Source organism: Phyllobates terribilis, unplaced genomic scaffold (assembly GCF_046119375.1).
Source record: "Phyllobates terribilis strain yellow unplaced genomic scaffold, ASM4611937v1 Scaffold_9__5_contigs__length_417890890, whole genome shotgun sequence".
NCBI lineage: Eukaryota > Metazoa > Chordata > Amphibia > Anura > Dendrobatidae > Phyllobates > Phyllobates terribilis.
The window spans coordinates 231275592-231296013 of NW_027362769.1; the positions used below are offsets into that span (position 1 = coordinate 231275592).

Below are 20422 nucleotides of genomic sequence, written 5' to 3' on the forward strand. Positions count from 1 at the left end.
TGGAATCTGTGTTTCTTCCGCTATCCACACATTATAGTAGTTTATTTTTTCTTTGTTGTTCATGAAAGAATACGTTTAGCATTTAGACACTAAACATCATACGAGATCAATAATAATAAAGAATAAACCTATTGTGGGGGAAGTGAGTAATGAATATTTTCATTAAGTATACAGTGATTGAATATTGCTTAAAAAGGTTGTCCAAGCAGGAGGAAACTTATGGCAAGTCCTGCAGCTTCAGCTTACCAAATCCTAGCGGTGTGTAATGTACACTCCGATGCCAACGGTCATCACGAGACTGCAAGTATGTGATTTGCATAGTTGGGGGTCACATACTAACTAGAGTGTCAGCCTCTTCCCAACAGATTCTATTGAGTAGCGACAAAGACTCTAATTGGCACATGATCGCAACTATGCAAATCGCTTACTTGTGATCACGTTATGACAGATGGAGAGGGCAAGCAAAGCTGAATCCTAGCGGTGTGTACATTACACACCGTTGAAATTTGGCAAAGTGCAGGTCTTGCCAAAAATCACATCAGGGGTGGACAACCCCTTTAAAGTGATAGACAAAGAATTGAAACAAGACATGCAGGCTACCCGCAGCCACCTCTAGGAGGAGACACCTGCATTCGGCTATACACCAATCTCCATGATAATGCTATAAAGCAAGGATTTCCTAAACTTCCTTTGGTGCCAGATGAAGGCTGCATGTTATATTTTTAATGGAGTTATTGAAAACCTGGTTATTGATAACCTATACTAAGGAGCAGCGACTCATTTGCCAGACACCTTTCTAATATTGTCTAATATTGCCTAATATTACAGCTAACTACAGCTGTGCCCTAATTTTTAGGTAAAAAGAGACTGATCTGTAACAGCAGTCATAGCCACTGTGACCTGTAATACATAGCCATACGAGCATAGCCATAGTGACCAGTAATACTAGGATAGTCATGGCTAAAAGTACACAGCCATGGGATGCAGCGTTCATGGGAGTGGAGACCTCCTACGTTGATATAGCGTCACTCTGTCTCCCCTAACGTCACTGTATTGGCTCTTCACCAATCGCTGCACGTGTGCCTCGCCCTGTCTTTCCCTGGTGTATGGCTATGGCTAGGGAAGGGAGGAGATGAGCACTAGTCGATCTCCACTAAACACTATAGACAACAAGGGTACATAAACAGGGGGAAATTGCTTAGCTTTAGACAAATCCAGACAAATGCGCACACGTTCTCAAGCTCCAGAGAGGACAAAGTACTGCTCTTGCTAAGCCTTCACAAGTAGTAATGAATATCGCCGGCACCTCCCTCTGAAACACAGCAGGTATTCATACACCCAGGCAGGGTGTTAATTAGTCAGAGGAAGGTAGCCGCTGGGTCCTAGAGACAGCCTCTAAGAAGATGTCTGTAATGCCAAACGTAGAGATCTCCTGCAACCAACTGCAGGGCGACTGTCACTTCTAACACACCCGTGACACTCTACCCACCTGAGCATGACAGCATGTATTTCTATGCATCACGCTCGGGTTGGGAGAGCTGCCGGCCAGTTCAAGCATTGCACTGCGATCCGCGTCCGAGTTATACAGCCGACCATGAATTTCAAAGTACAAGACATCCCCTTTAAATTTTTATATATACAAAAAATTTGGAGGTCTTACAAGATAAAAAAAATAATTGCAAAGAGTTTTGAGGCTAAAGAAAACATTCTGATAAACGGGGGGGGGATTTCATGCCATCGCTACCTGATCTTGGGGTCACTTTATCCACAAAATGTGTTGTATAGAAGAACCAAATAAATAACCACCCAAGCTATATAATATAGCACTCCGCTTTTATGTCTTCTTCATTAAAATCAGCACCTTTGTCTTTCTCCTTTCTTTCGTTAAAAGAAAATAATTTATATCATGATGCCCAATTGATCAGAAATGATTCAGTGGTAATATTTATTTGAGAAGCTGTAGATGCCAGGAGCTATGTAACGTCTGACAGCAGAAGGACACAATGACATATAGATAATTCCAGATGGAGAAAGGAGGCTAGGTATCTGAAGCAAGGGTGAAAAATGAAGATTTACCATCCTAATATATCCCGTGTCACATATTCAAGTACCTTCCTGCCAAGGACAAAATAAAGGACAGCGCCAGCAGTTTATTTATTTTATTTCCGCTGCTCGTGAATGCAATTTAAAAGGGTTTAGGTGGCCTCAGAGTGCATTATTAAGCGGATCTACAGAAATGCCCTAATTTGCTAGCGAGCGTAGCTCTTCCAAAGGTTTATAAGGTCAATTCATGTAGAAACTTAAATGCTTATAGGGCGTCAGGACAAAGAACATTTATTTATTTTAAGGCAACGGGATGGGCTCCAAATGCTGAAAGCCATTCCAGTAATGCAAGGATCAATAAAGTCCCATGTGCTAAGGGTTAAGGAGCAAGGATGAATAATGGATACAGATATACCTGAATTTGGTAGGACGCACTTTGTTGGGAAGACATGTCTGTGCCTATAAGGACTGAAATTAAGTGTGTGAAGGATGACACGGGAGGGTGTGCGGTTTTATCCAACATTTTCATGGTGGGGGCTGGTTCACATGGGGACACGATCTCACCTAAGAAAGCAATTTAGTGCAAGAACACATTCTGCTTTGGGTATAATAGCAATGTGCTCTTTATTAATTAACCCTTGAAATTAACTAGCCCCAAAACAGTTTTATCAATAAGTAGGCAGAGACATCTGGTGCTTTGACTTTTATTGAATGGTCAAACAGTAGGTAGAGGTGGTTTTTGACCGCTTCTGCCTTTTCTATTTCCTATACGCAACATGCACAAAGTGGCAAAGCATTTACTTATCAACCGATCTCCAAATGGTTAAAAATAATGCAAGACAAAATGATTGGCTATTAATGACAGACACTGCCAAGTAGAAAGTTTTTTTTTCTGCCAAAATGGCTGGATCTACTGTCCCGAAGGTATCGGACCTTTCAGAAAAGCTCTATTGTAAGAAGTGCATTTATTCCGTACCCCGTTTTTAGATCCAAAAGAGAGTCTGTTATCAAAAAGGTTGTCTCAATCAGGCTCTAGTAATACATTGGGCTCAATTCATCAAGACAGGAGTTGTTCATGCCGGTCCTGATGAGGAATCGTGCTGGAGTCAGACGCTCCTGATTCAGAGGTGCACACCTCTAAATGAATCAGGAGCATCTGATCAATATTGTGCGTCAGGCCAGAAATCTCACTCCAGTCATGTACACCTCCTGGGTGTCAGTGCCACAGCTTGAATGGGTAAGTCTCCTTAATACAAGCTATAGTATGAAAAAGCTGTATTGCTGTATAGTCGCATAGCTACATAGCTCTCTATTTATATCCTATGCTTAAGGCAGGGACTGATTCCAATATGCGATTATATTAGCAGCATACTTACATGTATGAGGATATTAATGCTGTAAAAATATGAATATATTTGGATGACTTGCTACAGCACATGTGGTACTGTTCACCTTGCAGAGACTACATATTGAGTCTCTCCAATCACACCTCCATTTACGTTTAAATCGTTTCTGTAATAATTGTATTTATGTATATTTAATAAAGTTAATGTCATTTTATTGAGCATGTGACTCCGACTGGTGCTTGTAGGTTGTATATTTAGCATGGAGTGTGCTTTCCATAAAATATCATGTCCTGATTGGGATAAAAGGTTGGCGATGATTATGACTAATTAGTAGTGTTGAGCATTCTGATACTGAGTTCTGATACTTTTACAATATCGAATACCGGAATCGGAAGTTCCCATAATGCCTGCGCTCTGCAGTGTCTCTGAAGGATGACAAGCTGGATGACAGCGCTCAGCTGAGATCCAGCCTGTCATCAGAATGCCATTCCAGCGTGGGAGAATTCTCCTGCTCAAGCGCTGACATTACATTATCTCCCTTACATTACAATTAAATGGAATAGCAGGAATTAATATTTTTTTAAGACGTTAATGCCACAGCCATTGTGGTTGTGGCATTACAGTGGCTGCCCAAATCGATGGGAACAGTGCTCACAGTGAAACATGAAAAGCCGACAATTCATCAGCGGCATATACCGGTACCCGACAATTTAGAACAGAAAGAATAGAGCATCACACATAGATTAGATAGATAGAAACATGTCAGTCACATATATAAGAAGTACAGTGACAGTGTTGGTTACTGTACTTGTCATTTAGTGTTAAAATAAAGGATTTATTAAAAAAAAATTGGCGTGGGGTCCCCCGTAATTTTAGTCTCTAGCGGAGGTTAAGCAGACGGCTGGGGCAGATGTTTGAAGCCTGGGAAGGGGGTAATACCCACGGAGCTTCCCAGGCTACTAATATCAGCCCCCAGCTGAATACCTAGGCTTTACTAGCTATTAAAATGGGGGACCCCCCAAAAAAATGACGTGGGGTCCCCCCTATTTTAATAGCTAGCAAAGGCTAGGCAGACAGCTGGGGGCTGATATTAGTAGCCCAGGAAGGGTGCCATGAATATTGGCCCCCTCCCAGGCTAGAAACACCAGCCGTCAGCCGCCCCAGAAATGGCGCATCCATAGGATGCGCCAATTCTGGCACTTAGCCTCACTCTTCCCACTGCCCTGTAGCAGTGACAGTGGGGTAATAGGGCTGGGGTTGATGTCAGCTTGTAATGCCAGCTGACATCAAGCCCAGGTTAGTAATGGAGAGGCATCTATAAGACACACCCATTACTAACCCCATAGTCAAAGTTTAAAAAAAACACAAACACCCAAAATAAAGTCCTTTAATTGAAATAAACACACAATTCTTTATTGTTATAAATTAAACCATACCTACCGTCACACCCATTCCAGCTGAAGCCAACTATCTCCTGCAATAAAAGAAAAATAATAAACCAACATCATCCTTACCTTTCCATGGTTCCCAGGACAGCTCCAGCTCTGCTACATTGAGATGACAGGCTGGATCGCAGCAGAAAGCTGCCATCCAGCCTGTCATGCCGCAGGCAGACACTGAGAAGCGCAGGAATGCTTGCGCTCCTCAGTGTCAGGCTGTGACGGCATCCAGATGAGTAGAGTCTCTCACGCTCACCGCATGCGCAGGAGAATTCTCCCACGCTGTCAGTGACGTGCATGAGGTGAGCTGAGTTCATTGTCGGCTCATCTGGATGCTGTCACAGCCAGACACTGAGGAGCGCAAGCAAGCCTGCGCTTCTCAGTGTCTGCGGGATGACAGGTTGGATGGCAGCTTTCTGCTGCGATTCAGCCTGTCATCTCGATGTAGCAGAGCTGGAGCTGTCCTGGGAACCATGGAAAGGTAAGGATGATGTTGGTTTATTATTTTTTTTTTATTGCAGGAGATCATTGGCTTCAGCTGGAATGGGCGTGACGGTAAGTATGGTTTAATTTAGAACAATAAAGAATTGTGTATTTATTTCAATTAAAGGACTTTATTCTGGGTGTTTGTGTTTTTTTTTAACTTTAACTATGGGGTTAGTAATGGGGGTGTTTCAGACGCCTCTCCATTACTAACCTGGGCTTGATGTCAGCTGGCATTATAAGCTGACATCAACCCCAACCCTATTACCCCACTGCCACCGCTACAGGGCAGTGGGAAGAGCGAGGCTAAGTGCCAGAATTGGCGCATCCTATGGATGCGCCATTTCTAGGGCGGCTGACGGCTGGTGTTTCTAGCCTGGGAGGAGGCCAATATTCATGGCACCCTTCCTGGGCTATTAATATCAGCCCCCAGCTGTCTGCCTAGCCTTTGCTAGCTATTAAAATAGGGGGGACCCCACGTCATTTTTTGGGGGGTTCCCCCATTTTAATAGCTAGTAAAGGCTAGGTATTCAGCTGGGGGCTGATATTAGTAGCCTGGGAAGCTCCGTGGGTATTACCCCCTTCCCAGGCTTCAAACATCTGCCCCAGCCGTCTGCTTAACCTCCGCTAGAGACTAAAATTACAGGGAACCCCACGCCAATTTTTTTTTTAATAAATCCTTTATTTTAACACTAAATGACAAGTACAGTAACCAACACTGTCACTGTACTTATTATATATGTGACTGACATGTTTCTATCTATCTAATCTATGTGTGAAGCGCTATTCTTTCTGTTCTAAATTGTCGGGTACCGGTGTATGCCGCTGATGAACTGCCGGCTTTTCATGTTTCACTGTGAGCACTGTTCCCATCGATTTGGGCAACCACCTCCCCCAATACATTCTACATTATTGTTAGTTGTTTTCCTTCATGTAGAATTAACCTACAAGGAAAGAAAGGATTTATTTTCATTCCGATATTTGTGTCCCATTGACTTGCATTGGTTTCCGGTATCGGAATCGGCGATATCCGATACTTTCTGGGTATCGGCCCGATCCAATCCGATCCGATATTTCCTGATATCGGAAGGTATCGCTCAACACTACTAATTAGCTAATCCTCACCAAACATGTGGTATTCTGTGAATTCAATAATAGTGATGTCGTCTATACAGCAAGGGACAGCCGCAGCCAATCACTGGACGTCCACATAACATCTACATTGCCTCCGGAGTGATGAGTAGAGATAATGTCAGCCAGGTCAATAAAGCTGGCAGCGGGGAAGTGGCTGCAATGCTGAAGCTTGTTGAAGTGTAGAACTGAAAACCCTTTTAAAGATATAGATCAGCATTATCTATAGGATTTACCCAAGGCCTCAGTCGTGCACGTTACGTATTATAGGGGCTAGGTGATAAAAGTGTGATAGTAAATGTGTTTGTAACACCCTGGAAGCCATGGATTATATTCTGAAGTGATTAATGGCTGGCAGATGAGATCAGATTGGTCTGCTTCTAGTGAAATCATTGCAAAGCATAATATTAGAGATGAAACCAGTGGACGAAAAGCAAGTAACAGGATTTTCAAGCAAACATAGTACAAGCAAACTGTACAGTCATCATGGCAAACTTTAAAGGATTGCAAAACTGCAGTAAAACCCTCTTAGGCTATGTGCACACATCTTTTTCAGGCGAGTTCTGCTTTAATAACTGCAGTAAAAGTGTCCCAAAAATGAACATAGTGCACAGCAATGTGAAAACGACATTGCTGTGCACCTGCTCCGTCTTATGTCACTTCTTGCTTCAAGGTTCGGAAACCCTAAAGCAGTTAAAATAAGTGACATGCTTATTCTTTGGGTGGCTTCCTAGTGTAGAGAGAAAGACCCAGGCTGTGGAGCCGCTGCAAGAATGTCAGCAAAAAAGACAGCAAAACTGCCTGCAAAGCCGCCTCAGAAAAAATGACTGCCGATGGTCTGGGACAACTCAGCAACAGCGCCGGTGTTTTAATGGAATGTAATGGTCAAGAAAAATCTTTTTGGTCAAGCACGGATAGAGTAATCCCAAAAAAAACATTTTTAATCTGAAAGGCCAATTTTATGGGCAGTTGTTTAGCAGGAGCCAGAGAATGAAGAACTGCTCATCTGCTCCCATGCCTTATGCCCATTCCAACCTGAAGAATGCTACGCAGGTGGTCAGAAAATACAGAATGCACCTATGGTAGTGACAAAGGGAGGTGGGATATTAGGATTAATTGCAGCATTACATAAACTATCAAGGTTTTTCTGTTTTATTGTGTGATATTTTCAGGCTTTAATCTTAACTTTTTCAAGGGCTATTACCAACAGCCTGAAAATGTATGCAATATTGCGATATAAATCACCAAGCTATTGGAATAATGCCTGGTATACTATACAAATGATCAATAGTAATTGCTATGCTACTTAAATAATCAATATTTAGAAGAAATAAAAGAAACTTACCAACTATATAAAAGAAATCCAATACAAAAAAAATACTTTTGAAATTGTAAAAATCAAACCACAAATGGTTTCAATACTACGGGACATACATGATGCTCTGTTACAAACAGGACATATACATATTTATTTATTATATTATATGGTTATAATTATATACAAGTAAAGTATTATATGTACAGGTGCTTCTCACTAAATTAGAATATCATCAAAAAGAATTTATTTCAGTTCTTCAATACAAAAAGTGAAACTCATATTATATAGAGTCATTACAAACAGTGATCTATTTCAAGTGTTTATTTCTGTTAATGTTGATGATTATGGCTTACAGCCAATGAAGTCATAAAAGTCATTATCTCAGTAAATTAAAATAATTAACAAAAAACATCTGCAAAGGCTTCCTCGGCGTTTAAAAAGGTCCCTTAGTCTGTTTCAGTAGGCTCCACAATCATGGGGAAGACTGCTGACTTGTCAGATGTCCAGAAGGCAGTCATTGACACACTCCACAAGGTCCCAGAGTTCCAATTTTCATTTGGAAATCAAGGTCCCAGAGTCTGGAGGAAGAGTGGAGAGGCCACAATCCAAGCTGCTTGACGTCTAGTGTGAAGTTTCCACAATCAGTGATAGTTTGGGGAGCCATGTCATCTGCTGGTGTAGGTCCACTGTGCTTTATCAAAACCAAAGTCAGCGCAGCCGTCTACCAGGAAATTTTAGAGCACTTCATGCTTTTTTGGAGAAGGAAATTTCATTCTCCAGCAGGACTTGGCACCTGTGCACACTGCCAAAAGCACCAATACCTGGTTTAAAAACAACATGCCACACTGCATTGATGCAGTAATTGATGCAAAAGGAGCCCCGATCAAGTATTGAGTGCATTTACTGAACATACATTTCAGTAGGTCAACATTATGGATTTTAAAATCATTTTTCAAGCTGTTGTTATAAAGTATTCTAATTTACTGAGATAATGGCTTTTGTGTTTTCATTGGCTGTACGCCATAATCATCAACATTAACAGAAATAAACACTTGAAATAGATCACTCTGTTTGTAATGACTATATATAATATGAGTTTCACTTTTTGTTTTGAAGAATTGAAATAAATTAACTTTTTGCTGATATTCTAATTCAGTGAGATGCACCTGTATCTATACATGTCAGTGTTGCCTCACTATCCCCCTTAAAGACAACAGTGAGCCCTCCTTTTTGTCTGTGCAAAAAGTGCCAATACTCAACTCTTGGAAGAGGAAAACTGGGGAGCAAAAGAGAGCAAAATAGGGTCTTAACTGGTAACAACATTGGAAAAGAGAAAGGGAGTATTGCGCTCACCTGATGGAGTTGCTAATTTGCAAGATTTTTAAAAGCATGAAACAGCTGCTCCAGGACATGGGTCTAAAAGGACCGAAGAGCTTGTAAATCCAGGAGTGATGTGTCTAAAACCCTGGGTTTTGTCCTGAGGAAGAGGTCCCGCGTGACTTCAAAATGCGTTGACTTTTAAAAACCTGTACTAATAAAGCTAAGTATATGAAGAAATCTCTTGATGTCCTGAGATCTCCATCAGCAGCGCAGATTTAGACACATCACTCCTGGTTTTACAAGACTCAACTCTTTGGAACTCACAGGGCAATTAGGCAATGACCAGATTGTAGTGCCGCCGAAGCTCGGCCCACCTGAGGGGGGTCAAAAACGCGTGAGCTGAATCGATTGGCAGAGTTTCGGCCAAATGCTGCCATCTTCACCACAGCCACACCGTTTGGCTCTACCCTTACATTTTCCAGCTTGTTAGCTACATAAGAACTTACCTGAGATAACAGGTACAAGGAAACTTGAGGACTTATTCTTGGACGGTCTGCTGCCTAAAAATAAAGAAAAATAAATCTATAAAAAAGGTAAATCATATTATTTAACCTTTGTTTTTCTATAAATTCCAAGAAAATAGCAAGACACATCAATATGAGCATCTCAATAAATCCACTGTTTATGGGCCAGTACAGAATGACGCAGACAGTGACCACCTAACCATGGGCGGCAAAGTAGAGGGTTGACTAAGAGGTGTACTTAACTGTACAAAAAACTCAATATCATAATATTGGTAGTCCTGTCACCTTGGTGGTGCAGAACATTGACTTTTCACACTAAAAACTCCACCTATTCATGATCTGCTAAGAACATATACCATTCACAATACAGCAACCACAATGGATTCCCTGAAGAGGACTTGGGTTGTAGAACAATTTCATCCACATCCAAAGATCCCTTTCCCTGTAAGTGCTACTTACTCATCCTAACTTTACCTAAATCTTTGCATATTATTGGAGGAAATTGAAGTCATCGGGAAATGTTTGCCTGCTTTGTGGTTAGTGTTGATATACAAACTGTTTCCAGAGAACTCAGGAGGAGATCCTCCAGGGCATTACACAATAATAGTGGAGAGTAGGGTATGTTCACATATTCTTGCAGCATTTTTCAGTTTCTGCAAGTTTTAGAGTACATTTTTACTTGCGTTTTTTTCCCTTTAATTAAAATAGGTGAAAAACGCTGCAAAAACTCTGAATCCATTGACATGATGTAGATTTCAAAAAACACAAAAAAAAAAAACACAAGCGTGTGCATAGGATTTTTTTTTTAAATTTCATTCACTTTGCTGGTACAGCAAGATGCTGCAAAGAAATGCAGCAAAAACACTAAGTTGTGCCAAGCAGCTCGTACAGATATGCAGATGATGTGGCAACAATCTTTTGTGTTTGGGGTCCTCCTGACTGGACCCCAACAGCAAAAACTAGGTAAACGGAGGATCAAGCTCGTTGGTTTTCCACTTGCCTGATCCTATTGTCAGGCTCGGTCTTGTTTGTCTTTCCCCTATGGAATATACTTGCATAATCAAGTAAACTTCCCCATGTACATGAGAAAGTTCGAGACAGAGGACCATATTATGTTTATGCTTATGACTGTCTATTGGCTGTAATTGGTTTTAAAAAACTGTTTGTTACTCCCCATCCCCGGGTCCAGTGCGGAGTATCCACTGCCGATCCTGGTGTTAGACGTCACACTAACAGCAATGCAGCTAATAACTTACTCAGCAGCTCTGAGCGATTTATACAGTCAACTCAAGCAAAGCCACTGCTTCTAGTTATTGGCTTCAGCTCTGTCGACATGACGTCATGTCAAGCAAAGCCACTGCTTCCAGTTATTGGCTTCAGCTCTATCGACGTGACATCAGGTCACACAAAGCCACTGCGCTCAGTTATTGGCTCCAGCTCTGCCGACGTGACATCAGGTCACGCAAAGCCACTGTGATCAGTTATTGGCTCCAGCTCTGCCGACGTGACATCAGGTCATGCAAAGCCACTGCGCTCAGTTATTGGCTTCGGCTCTGTCGACGTGACTTCAGGTCAAGCAAAGCCACTGCGATCAGTTATTGGCTTCGGCTCTGTGTACGTGACATCAGGTCACGCAAAGCCACTGAGCTCAGTTACTGGCTCCAGCTCTGTCTACGTGACATCAGGTGAAGCAAAGCCACTGCGATCAGTTATTGGCTTCAGCTCTCTCGACGTGACATCAGCGCTGCCGACAATAATAGACCCCAGGAGCAGCAGCAGAGACTCAGCGCTGGACCTGGGAAAGTTGAAAAAGCACAGTGGTTTTTTTTTTAACAAACTGCAGCTAGTGGACAGGCCCTTTAAGGTGGAGGCTGTCCAGTTTCTGTTTCCCAACTGGACACATACAACCCAATCTCATTCCATTAGGTTTTCCTATTAACCGTGTATTACTGCTGGATGTAAAAGGTTCAAATATTAGCTACAATTTGACACAAATATGAGGGTTTAGTACCATTGAAAAGGAGACTTTGTGCACAAGTCCTTGGCTGACAGTACATCAGATGTTGATTTGCAGTGGCCGGGAGAGGCTATTACACAGCGTGATGAAGCGGAGGTGTAGAACTACGTGCAATGTTTAAGCTGGCCTCTGCGGTTCCTCATAACAGCTTATCAGCGAAGGTGCCGGATGTCAGACCCCTAATGATCTATAAGATACTGATGACCTATGCTAAGGACAGTTCATTAATATCATAGAGGTTGAAAACCCTTTTAATAAGTTGTAGCTTCTCTAGGATGGAAATGGCAGGATACCAATCACATAAGCTAAATTCATAGATCATCATTAGTGGTGGAGCTAATGTGTACGTTGGTCATACCTGGTCCTGGTTCACCAGTGAATAGACGTAGAGTGGCAGTAGTAGTCTGTTCAGCAGATGGTCTGTTAGGACATCATTAAGAAACTCGCAGTTGATAATCAGAATATCATTGAGATAATTCAAATGATCCAGATGTTGTGACACTAAATTACTGAGACTTCCCCGATTCTTGTGTCTGCAAAATACATGGATATGCCATAAATATGCTAGGATGGTACTATGTGAGGCTCTATGTACAAAACACACATTTGTATAGTTACTTCCAATGTAAAATTCAAGATTATACAATGTCACCTACTCGCCTGCAGTTATGATGCCTGAAGTCAGAATAAATCATTTTATATAAAGAGACTGTAACGAACAAATAACCAAAAAACAAGAGCACAAGTATCAAGAAATTGTACAGTGTATAAGTACAGTGAAGATGGTGTATAAGGGGAGTCAGTCTATGGGACGGACCCTTCAAATTACAGCATGTACAAGACACCAATAAGAGTTACTGTCTATTGTACAGTTATACAGTATAAATAAGTATACTTTAATATGCCTAAAACTGGAGAACAATATAGTTGAAGGGGATCGTCGAGAATAGAAAAAAAAAAGAAAATAGATTTCTAAATACCTTTAATAAACAAATTACACTTATTTTGATAATGGAGGTGACTACTATGGTAAATTAAAATGTCCGCTGTCTTGTTACACTGAAAAAAAACTTGTTTTAGAATGTTAGTAGGAGTGACATGTGAGCAAGAGCAGGAAAGAGCTCCACACCCTCACTTCACTTTAAGAAGATGTGCTCCCACTGTATACTCTGATCTAACACTGCTGTCCACCCTGTTGTTCTGATCTAATACTTGAGATACCAGGGGTACTGAGGTAAGAAGAGGCTACCCACACTGTTGTCTACAATGTTATGTAACACTGTATATACCTGGCATGCTGAGGTAAGAAGAGGCTGCTCACACTACTGCCCACCATGTCCTCCTGATCTAATGCTGGAGATACCTGGAGTACTAAGGTAAGAAGAGGCTACGTATACTGCTGTCCAAACTGTCTATATTATCTCATACTGGAGATACCAGGAGTGCTGAGGTAAGAAGCTGCTCACACTGCTGTCCACCCTGTCTATGTTATCTAATACACTGCTGTCCACCCTGTCTATATTATCTAATACACTGCTGTTCACGCTGTCTATCTATACTGGAGATACCAGGGGAGCTAAGGTAAGAAGAGGCTGCTCACACCGCTGTCCACCCTGTCTTTTTTAATTTTATTCAAATCCTTAAAAAACAAAAACACTGTATGATCAGCTGTTTCTGTGTCGACAATCCTTGATCCTTCTTTTTTTACATGCTAAAAACTATTGAGGTCATATAATCCGAGCCAGCCAACTAGTGACAATAGGATGTGATAGTTTATGGATATGTTATACCATACTTTTTTCAGTGGGTGTACCATCGTCAAAAGTATACACTGATCAGCCATAGCATTAAAACTTGAAGCCTAAAATTCTGTAGGCCCCGCTATGACCCGTTGAACCATCACAGTGCCTCTGCTGGCTTGTTTTCTTCCCATAGTGCATTCTGGTGCCATCTCATCCCGTGACAAGCGACATATGTACTTGGCCATCCACATGATGCAAAAGAAGATGGTATTCATCAGATCAGATCCGATTACCTCTTCCATTGATTCAGGCTCAAGTTCTGTCATTTTTAAATGTACTCTGAACTAGTCATTTAGCCATAACAATTTGTCCGTTGTGAAAGCCACTCAGATCCTTCGGCCCATTTTTCATTAATCGTCGGCACTTTGATTAACAGCCTGCTCTGCACACACGCCTGTTGCAAAGCAGGCTGTCAATCAAATATGCAGGGCGTGATTATAGTGTGCTCAATGTGTAGGGAGCAGTGACTAACTGCTCCCTGTATTGTCCCAATGCTGTGTAAGTGAGCGGCTGCAGGGAGGATATAACTTCATTTTTTCCCTGAAGCCACTGGTCCAGTAAGCCTGCCTGATGGGATTTAATCTGAAGGTGACAGGTCCCTCCTCCCCCAACAAAAAAAAAATTGTACTCCCGATTGCTACCATGATTGTTTGGCATAGATAGAGGGAGCCAAACTTACTAAGCACAAGAGTGTCTATTCCCTAGAGGTGTGCCCATACCAAGTCATATATTCTACAGTGTACATGTGGAGGTAACTATTGTACTAAGGTTTTTAATGACCATCAAAAAGAAAAAAAGAGGCATGAGGCAGGTAAAGTCTCTGTGTGCAGTATCAGATGTACGATCATACATCCTATAAAGCAGAGCTTCGTTTGCTCATGGTCACTCAGTCTCCACTTATATATATGGGATTTCTGTTGTGGCATTACACCTCTGATCTCCCAGGAACCTGCTCCAATTAGGTTATAATGCCAAATGACACTCCAGACGCAGCCTCGCATCCTCTGCTGCCATCCTTTCCCACTCAAGAATGTGGTCTATTAATTTAGCCAAATTACAATCACTTTAATGGATTGTTGCAGAATATGGATTACGCTACCACTCCAATCACTCAAGCACAACAAGCAAGGCTTCAATTAGTACATGAGGAGGCTGCTGTGGGGGCCAACAACCCGGAGGAAGCTGTGAATAATTCATGCAATCCAATTAAGAGGCAGTCATCTGATCATTCAGAATGTAGGGGATTAAAGGCATCAGGATTAAGCACTTGTTTATAAAGGAAAAAAATCAACACAGTGGCGAGAATGATCTAAATCTTGGCTGCAGCCCCAACAGCTCTAAGCGTCTTCACAGGGGTTCTCATTGATAAATCTTCATTTCTGCAGCTCGGCAATTTTGAGAATGTTAATGATCAATTCGGCGATGCATAAACAACACTCCTCGCAATAAAAGTGGTGGAGGGGGAAGAATATGCCAAGCCAGCGTTTCCGTCAGCTGCAAAGTGTAAGCCGCGCACTCCTTACCTTTACTTATGCCCGCTTGACGGAGTATGCAGCAAGGAAACCACTAAATCCTACTATAATGAATTATCAGAGGTCTGGGGAGAAGACTGCCAATAAACACTGACCGAGGTAATGCTAGGCACCAGTGAGCAGAAATATTAGGATTCATCTTCGAAATGTAATAATTATCCAATTTTGGAAATATATTAAGAGATCCAGTTCTCACTGTGTGAACAGATCCTACTACATGAAGAGATTCAGTAAATACAACCCCTGGGCTCGGAGGATGTTCATTCAGTTGTTTAATGTTGTTGAAAAAAAGCAGATCACAGACATGGCACAAAACTAAAGTCATTTCAAATGGCAACTTTAGGGCTTTAAGAAACACTAAAAGAAATCAAGATAAAAAATGTGGTACTCAGTAAGGGTATTTTTTTTCAGACCAAGCAGAGGGAAAAAATTATGGAATCACTCAATTCTGAGGAAAAAGTTATGGAATCATGAAAAACAAACACACAAAAGAACACTCCAATACATCACTAGTATGTTGTTGCATCACCTCTGGCTTTAATAACAGTTTGCAGTCTCTGAGGCATGGACTTAATGAGTGACAAACTTGATTTCTTTTAGTGTTTCTTAAAACCCTAAAGTTGCCATTTGAAATGACTTTAGTTTTGTGCCATGTCTGATCTGTTTTTTTCCAACAACATTAAACAACTGAATGAACATCCTCCGAGCCCAGTGATTCCGTAATTTTTGTCAGGGGTTGTAGATATTAAAGGGGCTGTCTGGGCTTAGGGTACAAATCTGTAATCACTATGTGACAGCAGACCTGGGAAGTCTTTCTGGCAATGCACCATGGGAAAGGTATGCAAATTAGCCTTCTAATGGGAGGAAAGGGAACTTGCTAATGCCCCCTATGGAGGTAACAACCATGTAGGTCTATGAATATCCTTGTAAATGGGCGTCCCCACCAAAATGTTAAGCTAGTAGTCCATTTGCAATAATTATGGTATATACAGTGCATATGCTCATAAACTTTCTGATCATCATAGTCTCATTGTCTGTACAGTTCCGGTCCACTTCAGTACCGTGTGACCGCATTTTAGACTAGCAGGGTCATACAGTATTTTTGGTGTGGACATGAAGTCACTTTCTCACATCAGGGCGCACAAAGGATTACATGAGAAAGCGACCTCGAGTCCGTACCAAAAATGTTGCATGATACAGTGAATCTAAAAAGCGGTGCTGATCAGGACCATGATGGCATGGATATCGGAAGAAGGTGGCAAATCAATAAGTATATGAACATATGCACTGCATACTGTATAATTGTGGTTAGCACTGCTACCTTGCAGCGCTGGGGTCCTGGGTTCGAATCCCACCAAGGACAACATCTGCAAGGAGTTTGTATGTTCTCCCCGTGTTTGCGTGGGTTTCCTCCGGGTTCTCAGGTTTCCTCTCACACTCCAAAGACATACTGATAGGGAATGTAGATTGTGAGCCCCAATGGGGACAGTGATGATGATGTCTGTAAAGCGCTGTGGAATATGATAGCACTTTTATAAGCAAAGCATAATATATGCTAATACAACTGTTCCAAAGGGACTAATAGATACAAATTTTGGTGGGAGTGGTTCCTTCAGAATATTAAAGGATGGCATAACTGGATACTGGCAGAAATTATGTATACAATCACAGGTAATTCTCAATAACTAGACAGGTAGAACAACATTATTCATAGCATTGTTAGGTGTCAGACAGGCAGGACCCCACCTTAAATAATATCAACTTAGTATAATGAATTAATGAAGAATTTCATGGTTTCCGCTCCTACAGACAAATATTCCATAATACAAGAGTAAATTGCCTTGGAACTAAGGAAACCAATGCAAAAGAGAAGGCGTAATGGGGGAGAATTATCAAAACTGTTGAATAAGATACAATTATTGTAGCTGCTCTGGGGTCTGCACAGAAACGGAGAGAGATGATGTCACCGTTCAACCAGCCGCCGGACCCCTGGGCCTGTGATTGGCTGCAGCAGCCAGGTGACTTGAGCATTTTTTTTTTTTTTGTTCTGTTTTTTTTTTTTTTTTTTAGAAATTCAAACCGCTATTGCTGAAAAATCCAGTGCAGAAGTTATATAAGAATTAGCTTTAATTGCATTGGGAGATGTCAATGCACTACCACTTCTTCACCTCTCTTTCCTTTTTCCCAGCCCGGCACCTCCCTCCTGCCATTTATGGACCAGCCTACGTCATCAGCCTCCTCCTTACTTTGCAGTTCTTATGGCGCCCAACATGTCACTTATTGAGAATACTGCAGCAGGTAGCCCGCCTACCCCCAGCACTAGTCCTTGAATGGAACCACAGGGGCTCAAACTGCAAACCTCCATATGAAAAATATTTTTTTTTCCTCCAAGTCTGTTTTAATACATGAGAGGCGCTAGTGCTTTTCAGAATGACCATGTCAACATCTGAAGAGTGCAAATTGTCTCTTCAGAGAGGAAGAGGACTAGAACACCAAGCGCCAAATATTGGAAGCAGCGATCCTAAAAGTCAATATCCATCCTTTAAACGAGCCTTGCAATATGATTTAAGATAAAAGTCAAACCAGAATCTCAATTTGCAGATACATTTTTCGGGGTGTTGCCCCTCATTAGTGCAAAGTAGGAGATCTGATCTGGCTAGGAGAGAGGCTTATGACTGGGATCTAAGGGGTAACAATTCTCCTTGTGGAGAGTGACAAACCAGGCCTGGCATGCCAGAGTGAGGAGACTTATACGCCATGAATGCTCCTCTGGGAAATTAAATATGCAAATGAAAATAAGTAAATGTGTTTGTAACACCTTGGAAGCCATGGATTATATTCTAAAGTGACATATGGCTGGCAGATGAGATCAGATTGGTCTGCTTCTAGTGAAATCATTGCAAAGCATAATATTAGAGATGAAACCAGTGGACGAAAAGCAAGTAACAGGATTTTCAAGCAAATATAGTACAACCAAACTGTACGGTTATCATGGCAAAGTTTGAAGGATTACAAAATTAGGCTATGTGCACGTATTTTTCAGGCAGGTTCCGCTTTAAAAAGTGCAGGAAAAGAGTCCCATAAAATGAACATAGTGCACAACTCTTTTCTCTTCAGTTGTTGGGGTGTAAGGGGTAACGTTACCCCTCAGACTCCAACACCTGAAGAGAAAAAGCTGTCTGCAGAATTGCCAGGTCACTTCTTTATCGATGTCTCAAGCGGTAAAAATAAGCTAAAAAAGACTGAACATATAAAAAAAGCACACTACTTATATACTTACTCTTCGTCGGTCTGGACACACTTATCAAGCTCGATCACATGAATGCCGATGAACCAAACCAGATTAGAAAAATACGGCACAGCGGTTTTATCTCTAATATAGTGTAACATGGGCTGGTTGTTAACTATAAAATAATAAAAAAAAAACATTAATTTATGAGATAAGCACAGGCAATACATTAAGTATAAAAAAAAACAACGTTTAATTATACAACAAGCCAATGACCTTGAAAGGTCTGTGTCCATTAGGCTAAAATAAGGTAAAGCCTGTATATTTGTACACTCAGCAGTGGGTTTAACGATTATAGCTTATACCGTAAATGTGTAACAATATTTCCTTTTTTTATTTGCTTACTCCAATTACAAAAATGTTATGGCTGCCACAGCGAGGAGAGGGCTTGTAAATCTGTGTTTAGTAATGAGGCCGTTAGCGGCAATTAAACAAAGTAAACATCATAAGCGAAGGGCAAAGAAAATGCAAATGTTACACATTATCTATGTACAGTTGTGCTCAAAAGTTTACATACACCGGCAGAATTTTTCCTTTCTCGGCCTTGTTTCAGAGAATATGAATGATAACAAAAAACCTTTTTCTCCACTCATGGTTCTTGGTTGGGTGAAGCCGTTTATTGTCAAACTACTGTGTTTTCTCTCTTTCAATCTTAGTGACAACCAAAAACATCCCAATGACCCTGATCAAAAGTTCACATACCCCAGTTCTTAATACCGTGTATTGCCCCCTCTAACATCAATGACAGCTTGAAGTCTTTTGTGGTAGTTGTGGATGAGGTTCTTTATTTTCTCAGATGGTAAAGCTGCCCATTCTTCTTGGCAAAAAGCCTCCAGTTCCTGTACCTTCCTGGGCTGTCTAGCATGAACTGCGCGCTTGAGATCACCCCAGAGTGGCGCAATGATATTGAGGTCAGGAGACTGAGATGGCCACTCCAGAACCTTCACTTTGTTCTGCTGTAGCCAATGACAGGTCGACTTGACCTTGTGTTTTGGATCAGTGTCATGTTGGAACGTCCAAGTACGTCCCATGCGCAGCTTCTGGGCTGATGAGTGCAAATTTGCCTCCAGTATTTGCTGATAACGTGCAGCATTCATCTTTCCTTCAACCTTTACCAAGTTTCCTGTGCCTTTGTAGCTCACACATCCCCAAAACATAAGCGATCCACCTCCATGCTTTACTGTAGGAGTGGTGTTCCTTTCATCATAGGCCTTGTTGACCTCTCTCCAAATGTAATGTTTATGGTGTTGCCAAAAAGTTAAATTTTGGTCTCATCACTCCAAATTGTTCCAGAAGTTTTGAAGCTTGTCTGTGCTGTTTGGCGTATTGTAGGCAAGATACTTTATGGCATTTGCACAGTAATGGCTTTCTTCTGGCGACTCAACCATGCAGCCCATTTTTCTTCCAAGTGCCTCCTTATTGTGCATCTTGAAACAGACACACCGCTAGTTTTCAGAGAGTCCTGAACTGCATCTGATGTTATTTGTGGGGTTTTCTTGGTATCCCGAACAATTTTCCTGGCAGTTGTGGCTGAAATTTTTGTTGGTGTACCTGACCGTGGTTTGGTTTTTACAGAACCTCTGATTTTCCATTTGTTAATGACAGTTTGAATGCTGCTGACTGGCATTCTAAATTCCTTGGATATTTTTTTGTGTAACATCCCTGGCGGCGTACTGGCATGGCTTACCACCTCCCACCATGCAAGACCGCCATCTTACCTATCAATCCAGGCTGCACACTTTGCTCCAGTACCTGCTGTGTCTCTTGTCTGATTGCTTAAGGCGGCGGCGTGGTTACTGCCTGCGGGCTTTGCTCTGCTCGCCTACCGCACCTGCGGGCTTTGCTCTGCTCGCCTACCGCACCTGCGGGCTTTGCTCTGCTCGCCTACCGCACCTGCGGGCTTTGCTCTGCTCGCCTACCGCACCTGCGGGCTTTGCTCTGCTCGCCTACCGCACCTGCAGGCTTTGCTCTGCTCGTCTACCGCACCTGCGGGCTTTGCTCTGCTCGTCTACCGCACCTGCTGGCTTTGCTCTGCTCGTCTACCGCACCTGCTGGCTTTGCTCTGCTCGTCTACCGCACCTGCGGGCTTTGCTCTGCTCGTCTACCGCACCTGCGGGCTTTGCTCTGCTCGTCTACCGCACCTGCGGGCTTTGCTCTGCTCGTCTACCGCACCTGCGG

General features: G+C 42.0%; 1 protein-coding gene across 9 annotated transcripts in view; it reads right to left on the reverse strand.

Moving 5' to 3' along the window:
• The window catches only part of CLEC16A (C-type lectin domain containing 16A), a 293814-nt gene that overhangs the window by 234003 nt on the left and 39389 nt on the right, over positions 1 to 20422 (reverse strand). For all 9 annotated transcript variants that reach the window (XM_073647735.1, XM_073647726.1, XM_073647727.1 and 6 more), the window contains exons 6-8: positions 18236 to 18359; positions 11980 to 12154; positions 9587 to 9640 (exon numbers count right to left, since the gene is read on the reverse strand). In XM_073647735.1, coding sequence (XP_073503836.1) covers positions 9587 to 9640; positions 11980 to 12154; positions 18236 to 18359 — 353 coding nt within the window. The remainder of the gene's footprint in view (positions 1 to 9586; positions 9641 to 11979; positions 12155 to 18235; positions 18360 to 20422) is intronic.